At 39.3% G+C, this 15,704-nt stretch overlaps 1 protein-coding gene across 18 annotated transcripts in view; it reads right to left on the reverse strand.

The window, feature by feature from the left end:
• LOC124125507 (dedicator of cytokinesis protein 1-like) overlaps positions 1–15,704 on the reverse strand; it is a 90,540-nt gene that overhangs the window by 32,418 nt on the left and 42,418 nt on the right. For 13 of the 18 annotated variants that reach the window (XM_048391710.1, XM_048391725.1, XM_048391722.1 and 10 more), the window contains 13 exons: positions 12,973–13,023; positions 10,395–10,588; positions 9,173–9,245; positions 7,431–7,531; positions 6,804–6,862; positions 5,803–5,874; positions 4,484–4,584; positions 4,261–4,346; positions 3,206–3,362; positions 2,706–2,837; positions 2,081–2,200; positions 1,474–1,563; positions 52–156 (listed from right to left, as the gene is read on the reverse strand). In XM_048391710.1, coding sequence (XP_048247667.1) covers positions 52–156; positions 1,474–1,563; positions 2,081–2,200; positions 2,706–2,837; positions 3,206–3,362; positions 4,261–4,346; positions 4,484–4,584; positions 5,803–5,874; positions 6,804–6,862; positions 7,431–7,531; positions 9,173–9,245; positions 10,395–10,588; positions 12,973–13,023 — 1,341 coding nt within the window. Of the gene's footprint in view, positions 1–51; positions 157–1,473; positions 1,564–2,080; positions 2,201–2,705; positions 2,838–3,205; positions 3,363–4,260; positions 4,347–4,483; positions 4,585–5,802; positions 5,875–6,803; positions 6,863–7,430; positions 7,532–9,172; positions 9,246–10,394; positions 10,589–11,066; positions 11,088–12,972; positions 13,024–14,165; positions 14,214–15,704 lie in introns of all 18 variants that reach the window. The other 5 variants (XM_048391727.1, XM_048391726.1, XM_048391716.1 and 2 more) reach the window with 3 other exon arrangements.

The raw sequence follows: 15,704 nt of genomic DNA on the forward strand, positions 1-15,704 counted from the left end.
TAGGTTGCTAGGGATCAATTCTAAACCGAAATCCTCACGCAATGGACCAACCTGTAGGAAAGATGGGAAGCCAAGTCCGTAGTAGCCGACACGGAAGTACTCTGGTTCCGGGCGCATCTCCTTCATCACGCTGTCATAGAGATCTGCCTGCTTCTTCTGTGAACAAAACACACAAACAGCATGATGAGCAGGTTTTCAAGGCTCCTGATAATTCTTTAGCACTGACTATTTACTCACCTTATCATTCTCAAGAGAGATTTCTTTGGGTGAGTGAGTGAGTTTGGTTTTACGCCGCTTTTAGCAATATTCCAGCAATATCACGGCGGGGGACACCAGAAATGAGCTTCACACATTGTACCCATGTCGGGAATCGAACCCGGGTCTTCGGCATGACGAGCGAACGCTTTAACCACTAGGCTACCCGACCGCCCCTGATTTCTTTGGGAATTTAACATACTAGCATTCCCAGGGTCCAGTCTATTGTGAGTCGACATTTTCTAGAATAATTCTGCTTACAATGCTGTTACATGTGACTTCTAGCTGGCATCTGTTCATGCGCTGCAAAGTGTGTCACATGTCAGATAAGCTCGAAACAACGATTCAGCAACACTTAGCTTTACAGTAGTAGTGATGCCTTCGATCAGTAAATATGGATCCATAAAGACAGTCAGGTATGCAAGCTGAACAGGCAACATTGGGGTAATTAAACACAATGTTACACAATTGGAATTTTACATTTTTTATTCAAGATTTTATGGGTTAAGATAATCTATATTGCATATTTTACCCATCTTCCCGAGGCAAGAGAGGTAACTGACTATAAAAGTCCAGTTTCCACCCTTGCCGAACTAGGCTGGTATTATGGAGTTACATTTTGGCTGTGCTAACGAGTCTATGCATAGTCCAATCAAAATCGCGCACCGAAATCGAAATCCGGTTCGTAACCTGTCGTGCAGATTTCGATCGATTGCAGGATTTGCAAAGCATGTGCACCGCCAACTTGTTGTCAGCAGATATTTTCCAAATCTTTTCATGTTTATAAATCAAGGTGCTCACGTGATTTGATGCATTTTGCGATATAAGACCCGTTTTATCACAGTATTGATCTTGTTTATCGATCAGATCGTCCTGACTGGGCACCACCATTTTGTTTGAAGCAAACGCAAGTGATACAAGGGGTATAATCTGATTGGTCCATAGGAGAGACTTAGAAGGTACATAACTGGTAATAGCCACTGGTGGCACTACGATCGAGTCCAGTAATTCCAGCCTTGTTCGGCAAGGATGGAAACTGGACTTTTAAAGTCAGTTCACTCTCTTGCCTCGGGAAGATGATTTTAACAAACACACAGCTTATCTGGAGGTCTGTGTGTGTCTCCATGCAGTTGCCATTGTGCTTCATGCATTTCAGTGCGGGGAGGATCTAAGCCCTAGAAACTTGCAGGAGTCAGTCACGATAGTTAAAGTATTCACCAGAATGAGGCTGAGGTTGGGGTAGTCGATCAGCTCCTCTTCGTACATGCGCGCCAGCTCCTTGCACAGCTCGATGCCCTTCTCCCACATCTTAACAAGAAATAGAAACAACGTGAACACAACAACAGGTGGCATCTATTCCACTCTCACTTTGTAAGCAATAACATGGTGCGTGAGGAACTAGGAGATAGATGAAGTGAAACGGGGTTTAACATCATATTCAGTTATTGGACAATACAGCGACGTGCATGCAGGTGTGTATGGCTGCTTGTACTAGTCCAGACTAATGCCAGTGAAATGGTGCTAGCCCTCTGAGATACCATGCCGCAGTTTAACAAGGATGCCCAACACAGACAAACTATACTGACTCCGAGCCGACCAGTCCTTGTTTTATCCCCTTAATGTTGAGTGCCAGGCAGGGTAACAAGTACCATCTTTTAGCGTCTTTTGGTATGACGTGGCCAGGGATTGAACAACTCAACTTCTGCTGTTCAGGCCGATGCTCTATCCAGTACGCCATGGATGTGGTCAAATTTGGAGACAAACATACTCTGTCTACAATGTAGAGCTAGGTTAAGTCTGGAACTGATTTTGGGCCTGGACCTACCTTTCCCTGCTCAAAGTAATTGATGATGTCATAGTAGAGCTTCTCCTTCAGTTCGCGGTGTGTGAGGCTGTCCTGGTACTTGTCGTTCTGCAACATGGGTGGCAGAGACTCCCCCGACCACTGAAACAAACACGTGAAAACACCAAACGTTATCCTTCGTAGTTCCCAGAAAGTCATGTTAGTAATGTTATTAAACACTAGTTTATCTTGATGTCTTATTGATTTCAATAGTCTCTCATTACCTCAAGTGATTTCTGTAATTTAGTCATATTTACCGTAATTTTTACATTGTTTTGTATTATTGAGTGACTTGGGTTTAACGCTGCTTTGAACAGTATTCTAAATATATCACAGCACGTCGTGGGAGTGGGAGGAAAGCCTGCAGTGATGCAGGTCTCAGACATTTACCACTTTGGTGAAAACCACAAGCATGGCCAAATGCTGACAAACCTAGAAAAATAATCGGGGCAAACCAGGATTTGAACCCACAATTATATCTCACCAGGAATCCCCATGGGGTTCAAGAATTGTGTATGCATCAACACTTGATGCAGGCGTATCGTGGAAGCCCTACATGCAGACATGCGTTATGACCATTTATAAACATTTGGTATGATACACTCACTTGAAGGAGCTTGGCGTATAGCATCAGTGTGTAGGCTGCCTCGGTGAAGTTGTCGCAGTCAAGGTGAAGGTCACACAGCTTGTGCAAGTAGCGGATGTACATTTCTTTCCGATTGATGGCATGGTAGAAAGCCTGCAGTAGACATCATGGCATCTCAAACATGGCAATCACAGAATAGATTGCAGCATACATTCCCATTCAGGCTGCAATCACATTTTATGAGACGAAACGACCTGCATAAGTAACAAGCATGTCAGAGAATACATTAAGGCTGGGACGAGTACAAATTTACTACCCAGGTACCCTCCACCCTATTGCCTGACCCTACCCGGGTACCCGACCCAGCCCTAGAATGCATGTAATAATAAACAAGTAATTCACATCAAAGAATAGGGCCCAAAACTGGTATTCTAACTCAGCAGATCCTGGTACTGATAAGGGAGACAACTATGCATCCCTCAAAGCAAGTGCCATGTAATGTACAAGGAGATGAGACTGACCAGGAGGTTGACGATGCAGCTCATCCGGTGCTCCTTGATCTCATCCTGGATGATGAGGCGGTACTCCAGGAGGCGCTGCAGCAGCTTCCGTATCGTTTCCACGAACTCCAGACCCTTGTCCCGCATCGTAGAGTGGCCGCTACACAGCTGCTTCAGACTGGAGGGCAAGGGGGAGGGGGTTGGTTTAATACAGTTTTAAAATACACACCAATATAGTTGTTAAACGATACAGCAAGGTCATGATATGATACGTTTCACGATACATGGCTCACAATACGTATTGCGATATGCATATTCACTCCAAATTACATGGAAACTTGACAATAAATATTTCAGAACATGTTCAAAAGCAAACGCTAGCTGTTCATAGTGGCTAATTAGTGGTGAACTTGGAACGCTAATTACAACACATTTTGAGATATTTGACAGTGAAAAACACTGGGTGGTCACTAAACGATACAGAGGAAAACATGACTTCTTTAAGTGGCATTTAGAAGTTGAGGTGATGAAGGTGTTAGGATCTACACCAAAATGTCGCACTAATTGTAATAAAGAAGTTGTTCATCCATAGAACTTGTCTTACTAGAGGAAAACATATTGTGTATGGTATAGTCACATGAAAACGCATGATGCACTGGTGCACCGATTATCGTTTCACCTCAAGTTATATGACAGAGCTGCATTTCAGTAATAGAGTGGTGAGATGGCACTTCAAAGTGAGGGGGTTGGTTTAAAACAGCTTTAACATTCACGTCAGTTATATGGCATGCTGAATTTCAGTAACAGAAAATGTGAAGATCCAATGCTTGACGTAAAAAATGGCTAACGGGATCAGGTGGTCAGACTCGCTGACTTAGTTGATGCATGTCATATGGTTAGTTCAACTGCTTTGATGAAAGCTCATGACATCAATCACTGGATTGTTGGTCCAGAATTGATTATTTACAGACTGCTGTAATATAGCTGGGATATTACTGAGTGTGGCGTTAAACAACAGACAAGCAGTAATATAATGTCAAGATGTTCAAAGCGCATAACACTCTCCATTTACTCACATGTCGTACACCAGCTCCATGTACTGCTCATCTCCGCGACCACCTTCCACAAGGGCGTCTAGCTGTGTGATCATCTCATTCTCGACCTAAACAGACACAAGAAATCAGGGAAAAATAAATGCAAGTCTGTGAACATGATTTAATCATAGGAAAGGCAAACCAGAAAAGCCTCTTCATAATCATCATGTTAAACGCTTCCCATCAACAAATGTTGAGCACTGACCTGATTGAAGTTTCCCTGCAAAGACTTGGATCTTGGTATAGGCTGGGTGAATTCACACTGCATCATGTCGAAGAAGATGGGGATCGTTGCTTTCCTCAACTCTGCAGCGAGGAGACAGGTACAAGGATGTGAATCAGATATTATGTACGTGAGTAAATACGAATACATTCTAGCCTTAAACTTCGGTTCATTAGAAATAATAATAATAATAATAATAATAATAATAATAATAATAATAATAATAATAATTTAAAATAATAATAATGAATAATAATAAATAATAATGAATAATAATAAATAATAATAAATAATAATAAATAATAATTATTTACAAAATATGATGTCATTACAGAAGAAACATGACATGCAGCTCAGTCTGACACTTTCACTGAAGAAGTTTACAGCAATTTGGGGGAACTTAAGAGCATGGTCCAAACATAAAGATCAAAATTCAAAATATCGCGAGAGATAAAAAACAAACAACGGAACATATGAACATGGACTGCATTCCATTACATTTCGGGGGCGGTGGGGTAGTTTAGTGGTTAAAGCGTTTACTTGTCATGCAAAAGACCCGGGTTTGATTGGGTACAATGTGTGAAGGCCATTTCTCGTGTTCCCCCGCTGTGATATTGCTGGAATATTGCTAGAAGCAGCGTAAAATGATAGTCACTCACTCATTACATTTAGAACATAAACGGCTGAGTGATAAATAGGTTATACAGTTAAACACAAATGGGCAATATGAATCATCATGTAGAGTTTGACGAAGTAGGAGGCACTTCAGCAGATTACTTACATAATACTTCGAGTCTTTTGTCACAGGATCAGGGGTGGGCTTATTAGAGATAATACATTGACTACAGTATGTTTTACATCATCAAGACTGCTGCACTTACCACTTTCTGGTAATACATTGACTACAGTATGTTTTACATCATCAAGGCTGCTGCACTTACCACTTTCTGGTAATACATGGACTACAGTGTGTTTTACATTATCAAGAGTGGTGCACTTACCACTTTCTGGTAATACATTGACTACAGTGTGTTTTACATCATCAAGGCTGCTGCACTTACCACTTTCTGGTAATACATTGACTACAGTATGTTTTACATCATCAAGACTGCTGCACTTACCACTTTCTGGTAATACATGGACTACAGTATGTTTTACATCATCAAGACTGCTGCACTTACCACTTTCTGGTAATACATGGACTACAGTGTGTTTTACATTATCAAGACTGGTGCACTTACCACTTTCTGGTCATACATTGACTACAGTGTGTTTTACATTATCAAGGCTGCTGCACTTACCACTTTCTGGGATCAACGTCATCTCTAGTATCGGCCCCACCATTTCCGGGATAAACTGCATCTTATTTTGACCTGAAAAATGTCCAAGAAATATGAACCTGTAGCAGACAGTCAAGATTGTAAATCCTTTAACCTGAACACACAGTGAGAAACTAATCAGGCCCCTGGCTAGCAATTGGGGAAAATCTGTTATTTCAAAGCCTTTTCCTCTACATCATGTATATTGGTCCTATTATCAGTGATATACATGACACATAGCATTAGCTATACCGGGTATATATATAACTGCTTGAATTGGGAAATGTTTCATTCAAATTTTGGAATTTTTACTCACATTTGCAGCAGACTTAGGGCTGAATATCAGCTCTAACCAGGTCTAGATAAATCCTTGCTAATGTTTGCTCACTGAAGCATCATCAATGTTTGGTGCATTGTCACACTAAGTACTGAAATCTGTGATTTGAATGACATCAACAATGCTGTCCGGATGATGTAAACAATACACTGGAGTGTGAGGTGAGGTGAGGTGAGGTGAAATTGGGTTTAACGTCGCGTCCAAGATTATTGCACTTATATAGTGACGTGCATGTACGTGTGTGTGTTTGTGTGGCTGCTTGTACTAGTCCGGACTGATGCCGACTTATAGTGCTAGCTCACTGAGATACCATGCCGCAGTTTAACATGAATACCCCACTCAGACACAGTATACTGGCTCCGAGCCGACCAGTCCTTGTTTTAGCCCCTTAATGCCGAGCGCCAGACAGGGTAACAACAAGTACCATCTTTTAACGTCTTTTAGTATGACGCGGCCGGGGATCGAACCCCGGACCTTCCGCTCTCCGGGCGAACGCTCTACCACTAGACCACGGAGGCGGTCACACTGGAGTGTGTGAAGTGATATTTGCACTAGTGCACATACAATCTGAATGAACTTGGTTATTTCCTACCCTATGGGTAATGAGTAATCGTTTGTTGTCAGTTTTTAATTTATCTGTTCTCACCAAGTTTGAACCACATGGCCCTGATCTCGAAGCCTGTCTCCCTCCTCATATCCTTGTACCTGAAACAGATGGTAAGATTATCCCAGTCATCCAGAGCGTACAGGAGGCTACAAGGTGAATGGGCTTGTGCATCCTAACATGGAAGGTCAGGGGGTTTATGTTTCGTTCGCAAAAGAAATACACGTTCTAGAATCACATGTCAGGAACAGACATGATCACGAGTCCGTTCATCTGAGACCTGAATCTAGAGGGACTAGTGGTTTTGTAGGAAAAAAACACACTGGTACAAAATGATCAGTGGACTTTGGTAGTTGAGAAATATCGGAAATATTTTTATTCAACAGTTTAGTTCACAATAGTTCAAGACTTTTCAAGACATAAATCAAATTTAAAGGCCTTTTCAAGGCAATTTAAAATTCAAAGTCTGCTCTAGGCCTAGAAAATGTACTAGAATCTGTACTTCACTGAGAAAGTGTTATCCCAAATATAACATTTGTTACATTTGACCACTTTCTAAACGGCATTGTGTGTTCATGATCAAGGATGGATTGACTAATTCAGGCCTGTTTAAGCCTGTGTGAGCCTTGGTACTAATGTATAAGATATATGATATGACATGACTTGTACCTGGATATGATCTTGTGTCGCTTGGAAGGAAGACAGTTCTCCAGTTGTAGAGGATCTTGGATGAGGAACGAGATCGTGCAGTGGAAGAAGTTGTTCCATAGCTGAAACAACAAATCAACAAATTGTCAGCAGCTGAAGCAGATCCCGAGGCATCTTCCTGACATTTCTAGTTCATCATATGTCATCCTACAGGTACTGTCAAGAAGACTAGCAAATTGACAGTCTTGACATCTTGATTCGGGTACTTCAAACATCATTTTGTTTGTCGACCATACTTTCCACTGATCAAAATCAGGAACTCTGCTGAGATGACCCTAACTACACAGAAACAATATCACACTTTCACACCAGGCACTAATCAAAACATTCGACTGGACTAGTGAGCTCCAGGTGAGTTTATCACTGTGTGTGGGTTGGTCATTCGTTCAGTGCATGTGTCTCCCCATGTGGACGGAGAGGTGCTTGCTGATTTGGGTCTGTGTTGTAGTTCACAGCCAGTTTCGGGTTATGGTGAGTTGCCTCCCTTGGTGACTATATGAGCGGTTATTACACGTTTGGCATGATTTGTCAAATGTCTATGTGGATATTGTGGTATGTGAATAGACCCATGGGTGCTGAGATTCCTCTTGTGTATTTTAAATAGTAATATATTAATGGAAATTTAAGGTGGATTTGAAACAGAACCACTGCCACGCAAATGTCTGGGCTCAGTTCCAGAAAGTGATCGTAACTCCCATACTTAAACATAGACCTACAAAAATCTTAGCGCCTATGAGAGCTTTGAGGAACGGGGCCCAGGTCACAATACTGGAACGGTAAGTTACAATTTGAAGTCACATCGGCAGTATCTCAGACAGTAAGTGACGCTTCTAGCATCAGTCTGTTTTTTTTTAAATTGCAGTAAATTGTGGTAGGCAAATTGCTCGGGGAACACAGCTTGATATACTCTCTGTGTGGCTGTGTCTCCCAGCATACATTGTTGTTGTCAACCGATCTCATGGGTTGTATGGTGTGATGTACCCTATGATGCAACATCCAACATATTCCCCTCGGGGTCAGTTGACAACTCACATATCTTACTGAAATTTATTCATACAGGTCCGGAATATATGTCCGCAGTTTCACTGAGATGCAGACGATGCAAACAAACCGAGTTACTTCCCTTTACCCAATGCTTTCGGATAAACATCGGTCCATTTCAAAACGATACCTTCATTGTGTTACGAACGATTTTTCAGCAGGCTACAATTGTATATTAGTGGAGAGTGAGTGAGAGTGAGTATGGTTTTACTCCGCTTTTAGCAATATTCCAGCAATATCACGGCAGGGGACACCAGAAATGGGCTTCACACATTGTGCCCATGTTGGGAATCGAACCCGGATCTTCGAGTTTTGTTATTTGTGACTCGAACAATGATGCAATTATGTTACTAGATTATCTAGGTATACCCTTGCTTATCCAATAAACTTTCAACTACAATAAAATACTAATAACGATGATATTTATCGGTTCCCAGTTGACTTTACGAGGAATTATTTGCGAGTACAGTTAGTAGCAGACATGTTTATTTTTGTGTCTACATATGTGTAACAATTATTAGACTGTATTATCAAATGCACTAATCAAAAGAAGTCACACGGTATGACAGATTAACTGTAGTAATATGAAAGAATCGGGTGGTCCCTTACTTCTTTTCAGCAGTATAATTTCAGCATATTCCGAGATATCTGCCTTGACTCACCTGTTGTTCAAATGGGCTTGAGAACTTGTCATGGATGGTGTTCGCAAAAAAACGCAGTGCTCGTAGTATTATGCTGGAAAGATATCAAGTTAGCTTCTCATTAGTATTCAAATATTCCCATGTAACACCAAACTAGAACCAATAAAACCATGTCAAATAGAAATGAACAAATATCATGGCAATCATGAATACATCCGACCAGTACAATCCAGGACATAAACAGTTCTTGACACAACTGCAAATCCCAGAACCATCATGATACTATTTCATTAGCATAGAGGTGTCTAAATTCTCGATACAAGTGAGCTGAACAACTGGACCAGACACCTGAATTCATCTCGAAAATGAAAAGCAGTTCTGAGTGAAGACTTGCTTTTTAAAAATTTCCTGAACACCCGGCATCGATAGCAAAAAGGGTGCAGTATCAATGCTATCATGGGAACATTTGTATTTGTTTGTGGAACAGAAATTTCGAAGAACAACAGACTGTACTGACAAAATCGAGAAGAGAGTAGAACCAAACTGCTTTAGGAACCCTGCAATCTGATTGGCTCAAAAACCCATGCTTCTTTCATTTTGATTGGGTGGTAAAAGTTCGCTCCGGGTTCACCACAAGTTACCTGAAGGGTTGTCAGAACTTATATACCTACTGGCTGTTTGTGTAACTCGATATGGAGTTTTTGAAAACAACGATTGTAACACCTCGCAGGAGGTATTAAAACGATTGAAACACCTCGCAGGAGGGCTTACAATAATTGTAAACCCATGATAGTGCAAAAACTACGAACAGCCTACGAGACGTAAGTGCAGATTTCGTGCCATTGCGAGATGCACGTGCAGATTTCGCACCGTTGCAAAACCCACTTGCTGAGGTCACCAGTTTCATTGAACCGAGTTCACGACTGCAGGCGATATTTCATCTCCGATACAGGTTATACATTTGAGAGTTTTTATTACAGTTATTTAATTAAAAACGTTGTCTATGCGATGAGTCGGTTTATAAGTTGGACAAACCATGTCTCCTCGAGATTACTAGAGATTGTAAACCCTCACATTCGGTCATAGGCTTCCTCGGGACATTCCCTCATGTGAGGGTTTACAATCTCTAGTACTCCCTCGGAGACATTGTTTCTCCTATACTTAACACATTGAATCGGATCAAGAGATCTGAAGGTAACAAACTGTATCCTGATACGATCATGTCAGCCATCTTTCCGTGTACCTATTTTGCAGCATGATCATCTCCAGCCAGTTGGACGGGTAGACGTTGCGACTCACGAGGTCGCGGAATACCATGAGAATTTCCATCAGGAAGTCCAAAAGGTCAAAGGTCGTTGGGAAGCTCATGATGTAACCTTGGTAATGATTTTCCGACATCTGACGAAGAATGCTCATCATGACTGCCACACAGTTGCCCTGGAAACAATGGACATCCCTGATGTTACTATAGCGACAATGATTGACAACAAACATTCAATCCTTTCCTTCTTCGATGCCGCTGAAAATCAAGCAGAATTAAGTCACCAAAATCATTATCGTGCAACTGTGAGCAAAGCAAAAATTTTCAATCATAACAATAGTTAATATATTTTATAATAACAAATATCAACAATTAAATCAATTCCTGAAGTGCAAAAAATTATTTATACAAAAGATGCATCATGTTACTTTCTCGCTACAGAAATAAAATTCCTTTCAACTAATCACTCATTCATAGTCATTCTAATAAATTAATCTTCTTATCAGTTCTCTATGCAAGTCCTCACACTCTGTTACACATAGGAACACGTCACTGTACATTGGGGTAACCATAGTTACTGTACATTATGGTAGCCATGGTTATACTCTGGTGTTGTACCACTGAGGCTAGTTTTACTTCTATCTTACAACTTGCCTGTAACTGTTTTGGATCTCCCTTTGAGAAGCAAGGACAGAGGAAAGAGTCTCATAATTACTATTCCAATGTTTCATAACCAAGAAACTCAAAAAGAAATAAAAAAAAGAAGAAAAGAAAAAATACCCCAAATACTTAGAACTCAAAATACAAATTTCTGCCAAAAAAACAGTCACGGAAAACTATTTGCAACTATTTATAGTTATTTATATTTCATATGTAACATATAAAAAATATTCAAAATATTACATTTTAAACAGAATTAAAATTTAAAAGTTTCAAAGATATTGTAGCATGATGCCATATCACAGATGACTAATCACAAATCCTCCTTCACTACATATAATAATTAATTATATTTCATTCATCACAGACCATTCATCATTGACCATTCATCACTGACCATTCATCATTGACCATTCATCACTGACCATTCATCATTGATCATTCATCATTGATTATTCATCACTGACCATTCATCACTGACCATTCATCATTGATCATTCATCACTGACCATTCATCACTGACTATTCATCACAGACCATTCATCACAGACCATTCATCATAGACCATTCATCACTGACCATTCATCATTGATTATTCATCACTGACCATTCATTATTGACCATTCATCACTGATCATCCATCACAAATCCCCCTTCACTACAAATAATTAATCATATTTAATTCAATAGTGATCATTCATCACTGATCATCCATCACAAATCCCCCTTCACTACAAATAATTAATCATATTTAATTCAATAGTGATCATCCATCACAAATCCCCCTTCATTATAGATAATTAAATATATTTCATCACAGATCCCATATAACTAACCATTTATACGAGATTATTCATTGCTGCACATGTATTTCAGATCTTTCACTGCAGATCGCTTATCAGAGATCATTGATCAAAGATTATTTATCATAGATAATTGATAACATATCACTGAACACAGATCTGTGATCACTTTCATCTAGATCATTCATCACATATCAATCCTGACATCATTGTACACAGATCATTCATCACATTCTCATTGCAGATCATACATCGCAGATCATTGTACACAAATCCTTTGTCACATGTTCATTGAAGATCATTTATAACAAATCATTGTCCACGGTTCATTGTACACAGATAGTTCATCACTGATCATTGTACACAGATCATTGTACACAGATCATTGTACATGTTGTACACAGATCATTCATCACATTCTCATTGCAGATCATTCATCGCAGATCATTGTACACAGATCATTGTACACAAATCATTGTACATGTTGTACACAGATCATTCATCACATTCTCATTGCAGATCATTCATCGCAGATCATTGTACACAGATCATTGTACACAGATCATTGTACATGTTGTACACAGATCATTCATCACATTCTCATTGCAGATCATTCATCGCAGATCATTGTACACAGATCATTGTACACAAATCATTGTACATGTTGTACACAGATCATTCATCACATTCTCATTGCAGATCATTCATCGCAGATCATTGTACACAGATAGTTGTACACAAATCATTGTACATGTTGTACACAGATCATTCATCACATTCTCATTGCAGATCATTCACCGCAGATCACTGTACAGAAATCATTTGTCACACGTTCACTGAAGATCATTTATACATCACACATCACTTCCAACATCTACAAAGACCACATATTCTCCACATAGTCCATTTCCCCTGTAACCATGGTAACGTGTACATGAAATCCAAATCTCACATATGTAATAAGGTAAAAGCATGCACATGGTAAAAGCAGGAAAAACACAGAATACAAATATTACTTTGTAATTAGCCCTGTAAGCTGCAAAAGGAACTGTTTATTACAGGTGATGAATGAATGTGACGAGGCGGCAGATACTTACGTTGATGTTTTTGTAACATATATTCTGAGGAGGCTGATGGCCAAAGAATTGCTGCGGATAGGATTTTGTGTTAGAATATGCTGCAGTTTGTTATATTGGCGTAAAACAACAAAACTGTGTAACTGAAGGTATTTAAATGCTGCTAAACTTCTAATATGAATGTTAGTTCATTAGTACCAACATAAAGTTAAATTTAAATAAATATGAAATTAAGATGATAATAGAATTGATATAGAGACAAAATAAATTTGAATACATTTTTGAAGTTTCATAAATGTAGAACCAAATAAAATTAAAATTATTGGCAGTCTTTGAAATATTAGTATACACAAACAACATTGCTTGTGTCGCATGATTCATTAGAGAAAAGTGCAAAAGGAAAAAAAGACGTTTTGACAGACGTTGTGATAACAACATTCTTGTTTACAAGACAAAACTGCAGCCATACTACAACGTTACTACAATGTCTGGGTTATGACCTAAAGTGCAAATGTCAATGGGATGTGAAGGTCAAGGTTACATGATGCCGTGAGTGGGTGTGTATGGCTACATATTTGTTCAGCAGGAGCAGCAGCAGCAGCAGCAACAGCAGCCTTTGGAGATATTAGCAATGTAATGGCTTGAAAACAACATAGGGCTGTATTTCCTCACATAAACAATAATGAAAATAAACAAGCACAATAGAATTAAAGCAAAAATATCCTAATTATGTGAACGACAAATTTCAATAGGGAGAAGGATGTATATTTTTGAAAACACTGTTTAAAACGATTCCTCTACCTGAAATGAGACAAATTCTCTTACTTTCTGATGTCAAAGAAATCTTAATTATTCATTTATCTATTTGGGTTTCAATATTGGAACAGGAAAAAAAATGCCTTTTTGATTCATGACACATCCCCTCCCCAAAAAATCATATTCATAAATCATGTTAATAACACCCCCTGACAGTCATGTTTCTTTGTCATTTCATGACCCTCCCAGCACATCATCCACCCTCCCCCTCCAATTTTGATAACAAAAATGAAAACTATAATATTGCTTTCATTATGCCCTCATGAAATTTCTTACATAGCCATTGACAGGAAAGCTAACACTATGCTGTTTTCAATTCCATATTTGGATACACTGCTAATGATATGCATACAAGGGAGGTCAAGGTCATATGCTGCTGTGAAATAAGTGAAGCTTACACCAACATCATGCACGGTTCCATCCTCAAGTTCTTGTGAACTAGATCGCTGAAATGCAGGGAAACCATTCAGGGGTGACCGCAATGGGCATGCCTTCGCTTTGACTGACAGTTTGACAGTTACCCACATTACTCAATATCAAACAGTATTAGTAAGAAAATGACGCTTGTGGTGCAAGAAAATAATAATTTCAAAAAGATTGTCAAACTGGCAATTTTTTTCATTACTCAATAAATCAAGTTCGTGATTGGTGACAGGTGAGAGAAACAGCTGATTGCAAAGTGAGTGAATGAACACTGTGACATGAACAATACATAAACAATGTGACATGTATACAATGAAACAGGATCCAGGTGAAAGTGACAACACCTGTGATTGACATCAGTGATATACACAACAGTTAGAATTCATGGCAAATCTAAATCATGGATTACAATATAAAAAACATGAATTGGATACTGGGAAACAGTGTTTCATGTTTGGCAATATTAGACACAAGTTTGAGCATGGAAAGGAATGTTTTTTCAACCCAGTACTTACTGGGTGACTTTTAAATTGTTTAACTACTCCTTCAAATCAGATGTAAATTATCTGTGCATGTTAAACTGATCTATTTATGAAAACACTGATTCTCAGGGAACACGGTGAATGACATTCATGAAGGTAGGGCTGCGAGCTGACATGATGTTAAAGTTACAGAAAACATGGATGATGTTAAAGCTTGGACATAGATAGTATCATTCGTGACCAACTCGCATTATTCCGGGACAAGCCGAATAGCGACTCGTGTCCCTCTCATGGCCATTTTTGCGACCGGGTTCCGTCTTAGCGCAAACGGGCATACCTAAAACAATTGTCAACTCGTTGCGTAATGGTTCACTTACATTTCCCCATATATTTTATATATTTCAGATGCAATTTAAAGCACATCGGGATGTGCGGAATTATACAGTATGACTGAACACATGTAACTGTGTCTTGGGTATATTTTTAGATGCAAGGCATATGTAAAATCAAAAATTATATCTGACGGATTCTTTGACGAAGAACTTGAAATCATACGCGCATTCTGATTGGTTTGTCGTATTTTTGCACATAACATTCATCGATAGGGGGACGAGTCTTCTTGCAGGTTACGGAAAGGGGCGAGTGGTGACGAATGAGATAGTATTACATCAATAAACCAATCTGACAAACTTGTATAGTGATCCTAGATACCAGGAACTATATTAATCTCCAGACATAGATTCAGTGTCTGCTTTCTCAGTAAACTATTGACTTATGTTCAATATAAATTTAGGTTGATTTTCCTGTGTGGATGATTATGTAGATAACCTGTTTGCATATCATTTGGCACTACCGTATTCGACGTAATAAGCGCCCAGGGCGCTCTCAAAATTAGAAATAGGGGGCTCTTATTAGAATATAATTTTGGTGAAAAAAAAACAGAGTTGAAAGTTCGTAGATTTCTTGGTTTATGCTGACAGCCTGAAATGTTTGTATACGACAGATATATTTTTCCAGGATTTAATTGCCCAT

This window comes from Haliotis rufescens, unplaced genomic scaffold (genome assembly GCF_023055435.1).
Source record: "Haliotis rufescens isolate VD_foot unplaced genomic scaffold, xgHalRufe1.0.p SCAF_96, whole genome shotgun sequence".
Taxonomy (NCBI): Eukaryota; Metazoa; Mollusca; class Gastropoda; order Lepetellida; family Haliotidae; genus Haliotis; species Haliotis rufescens.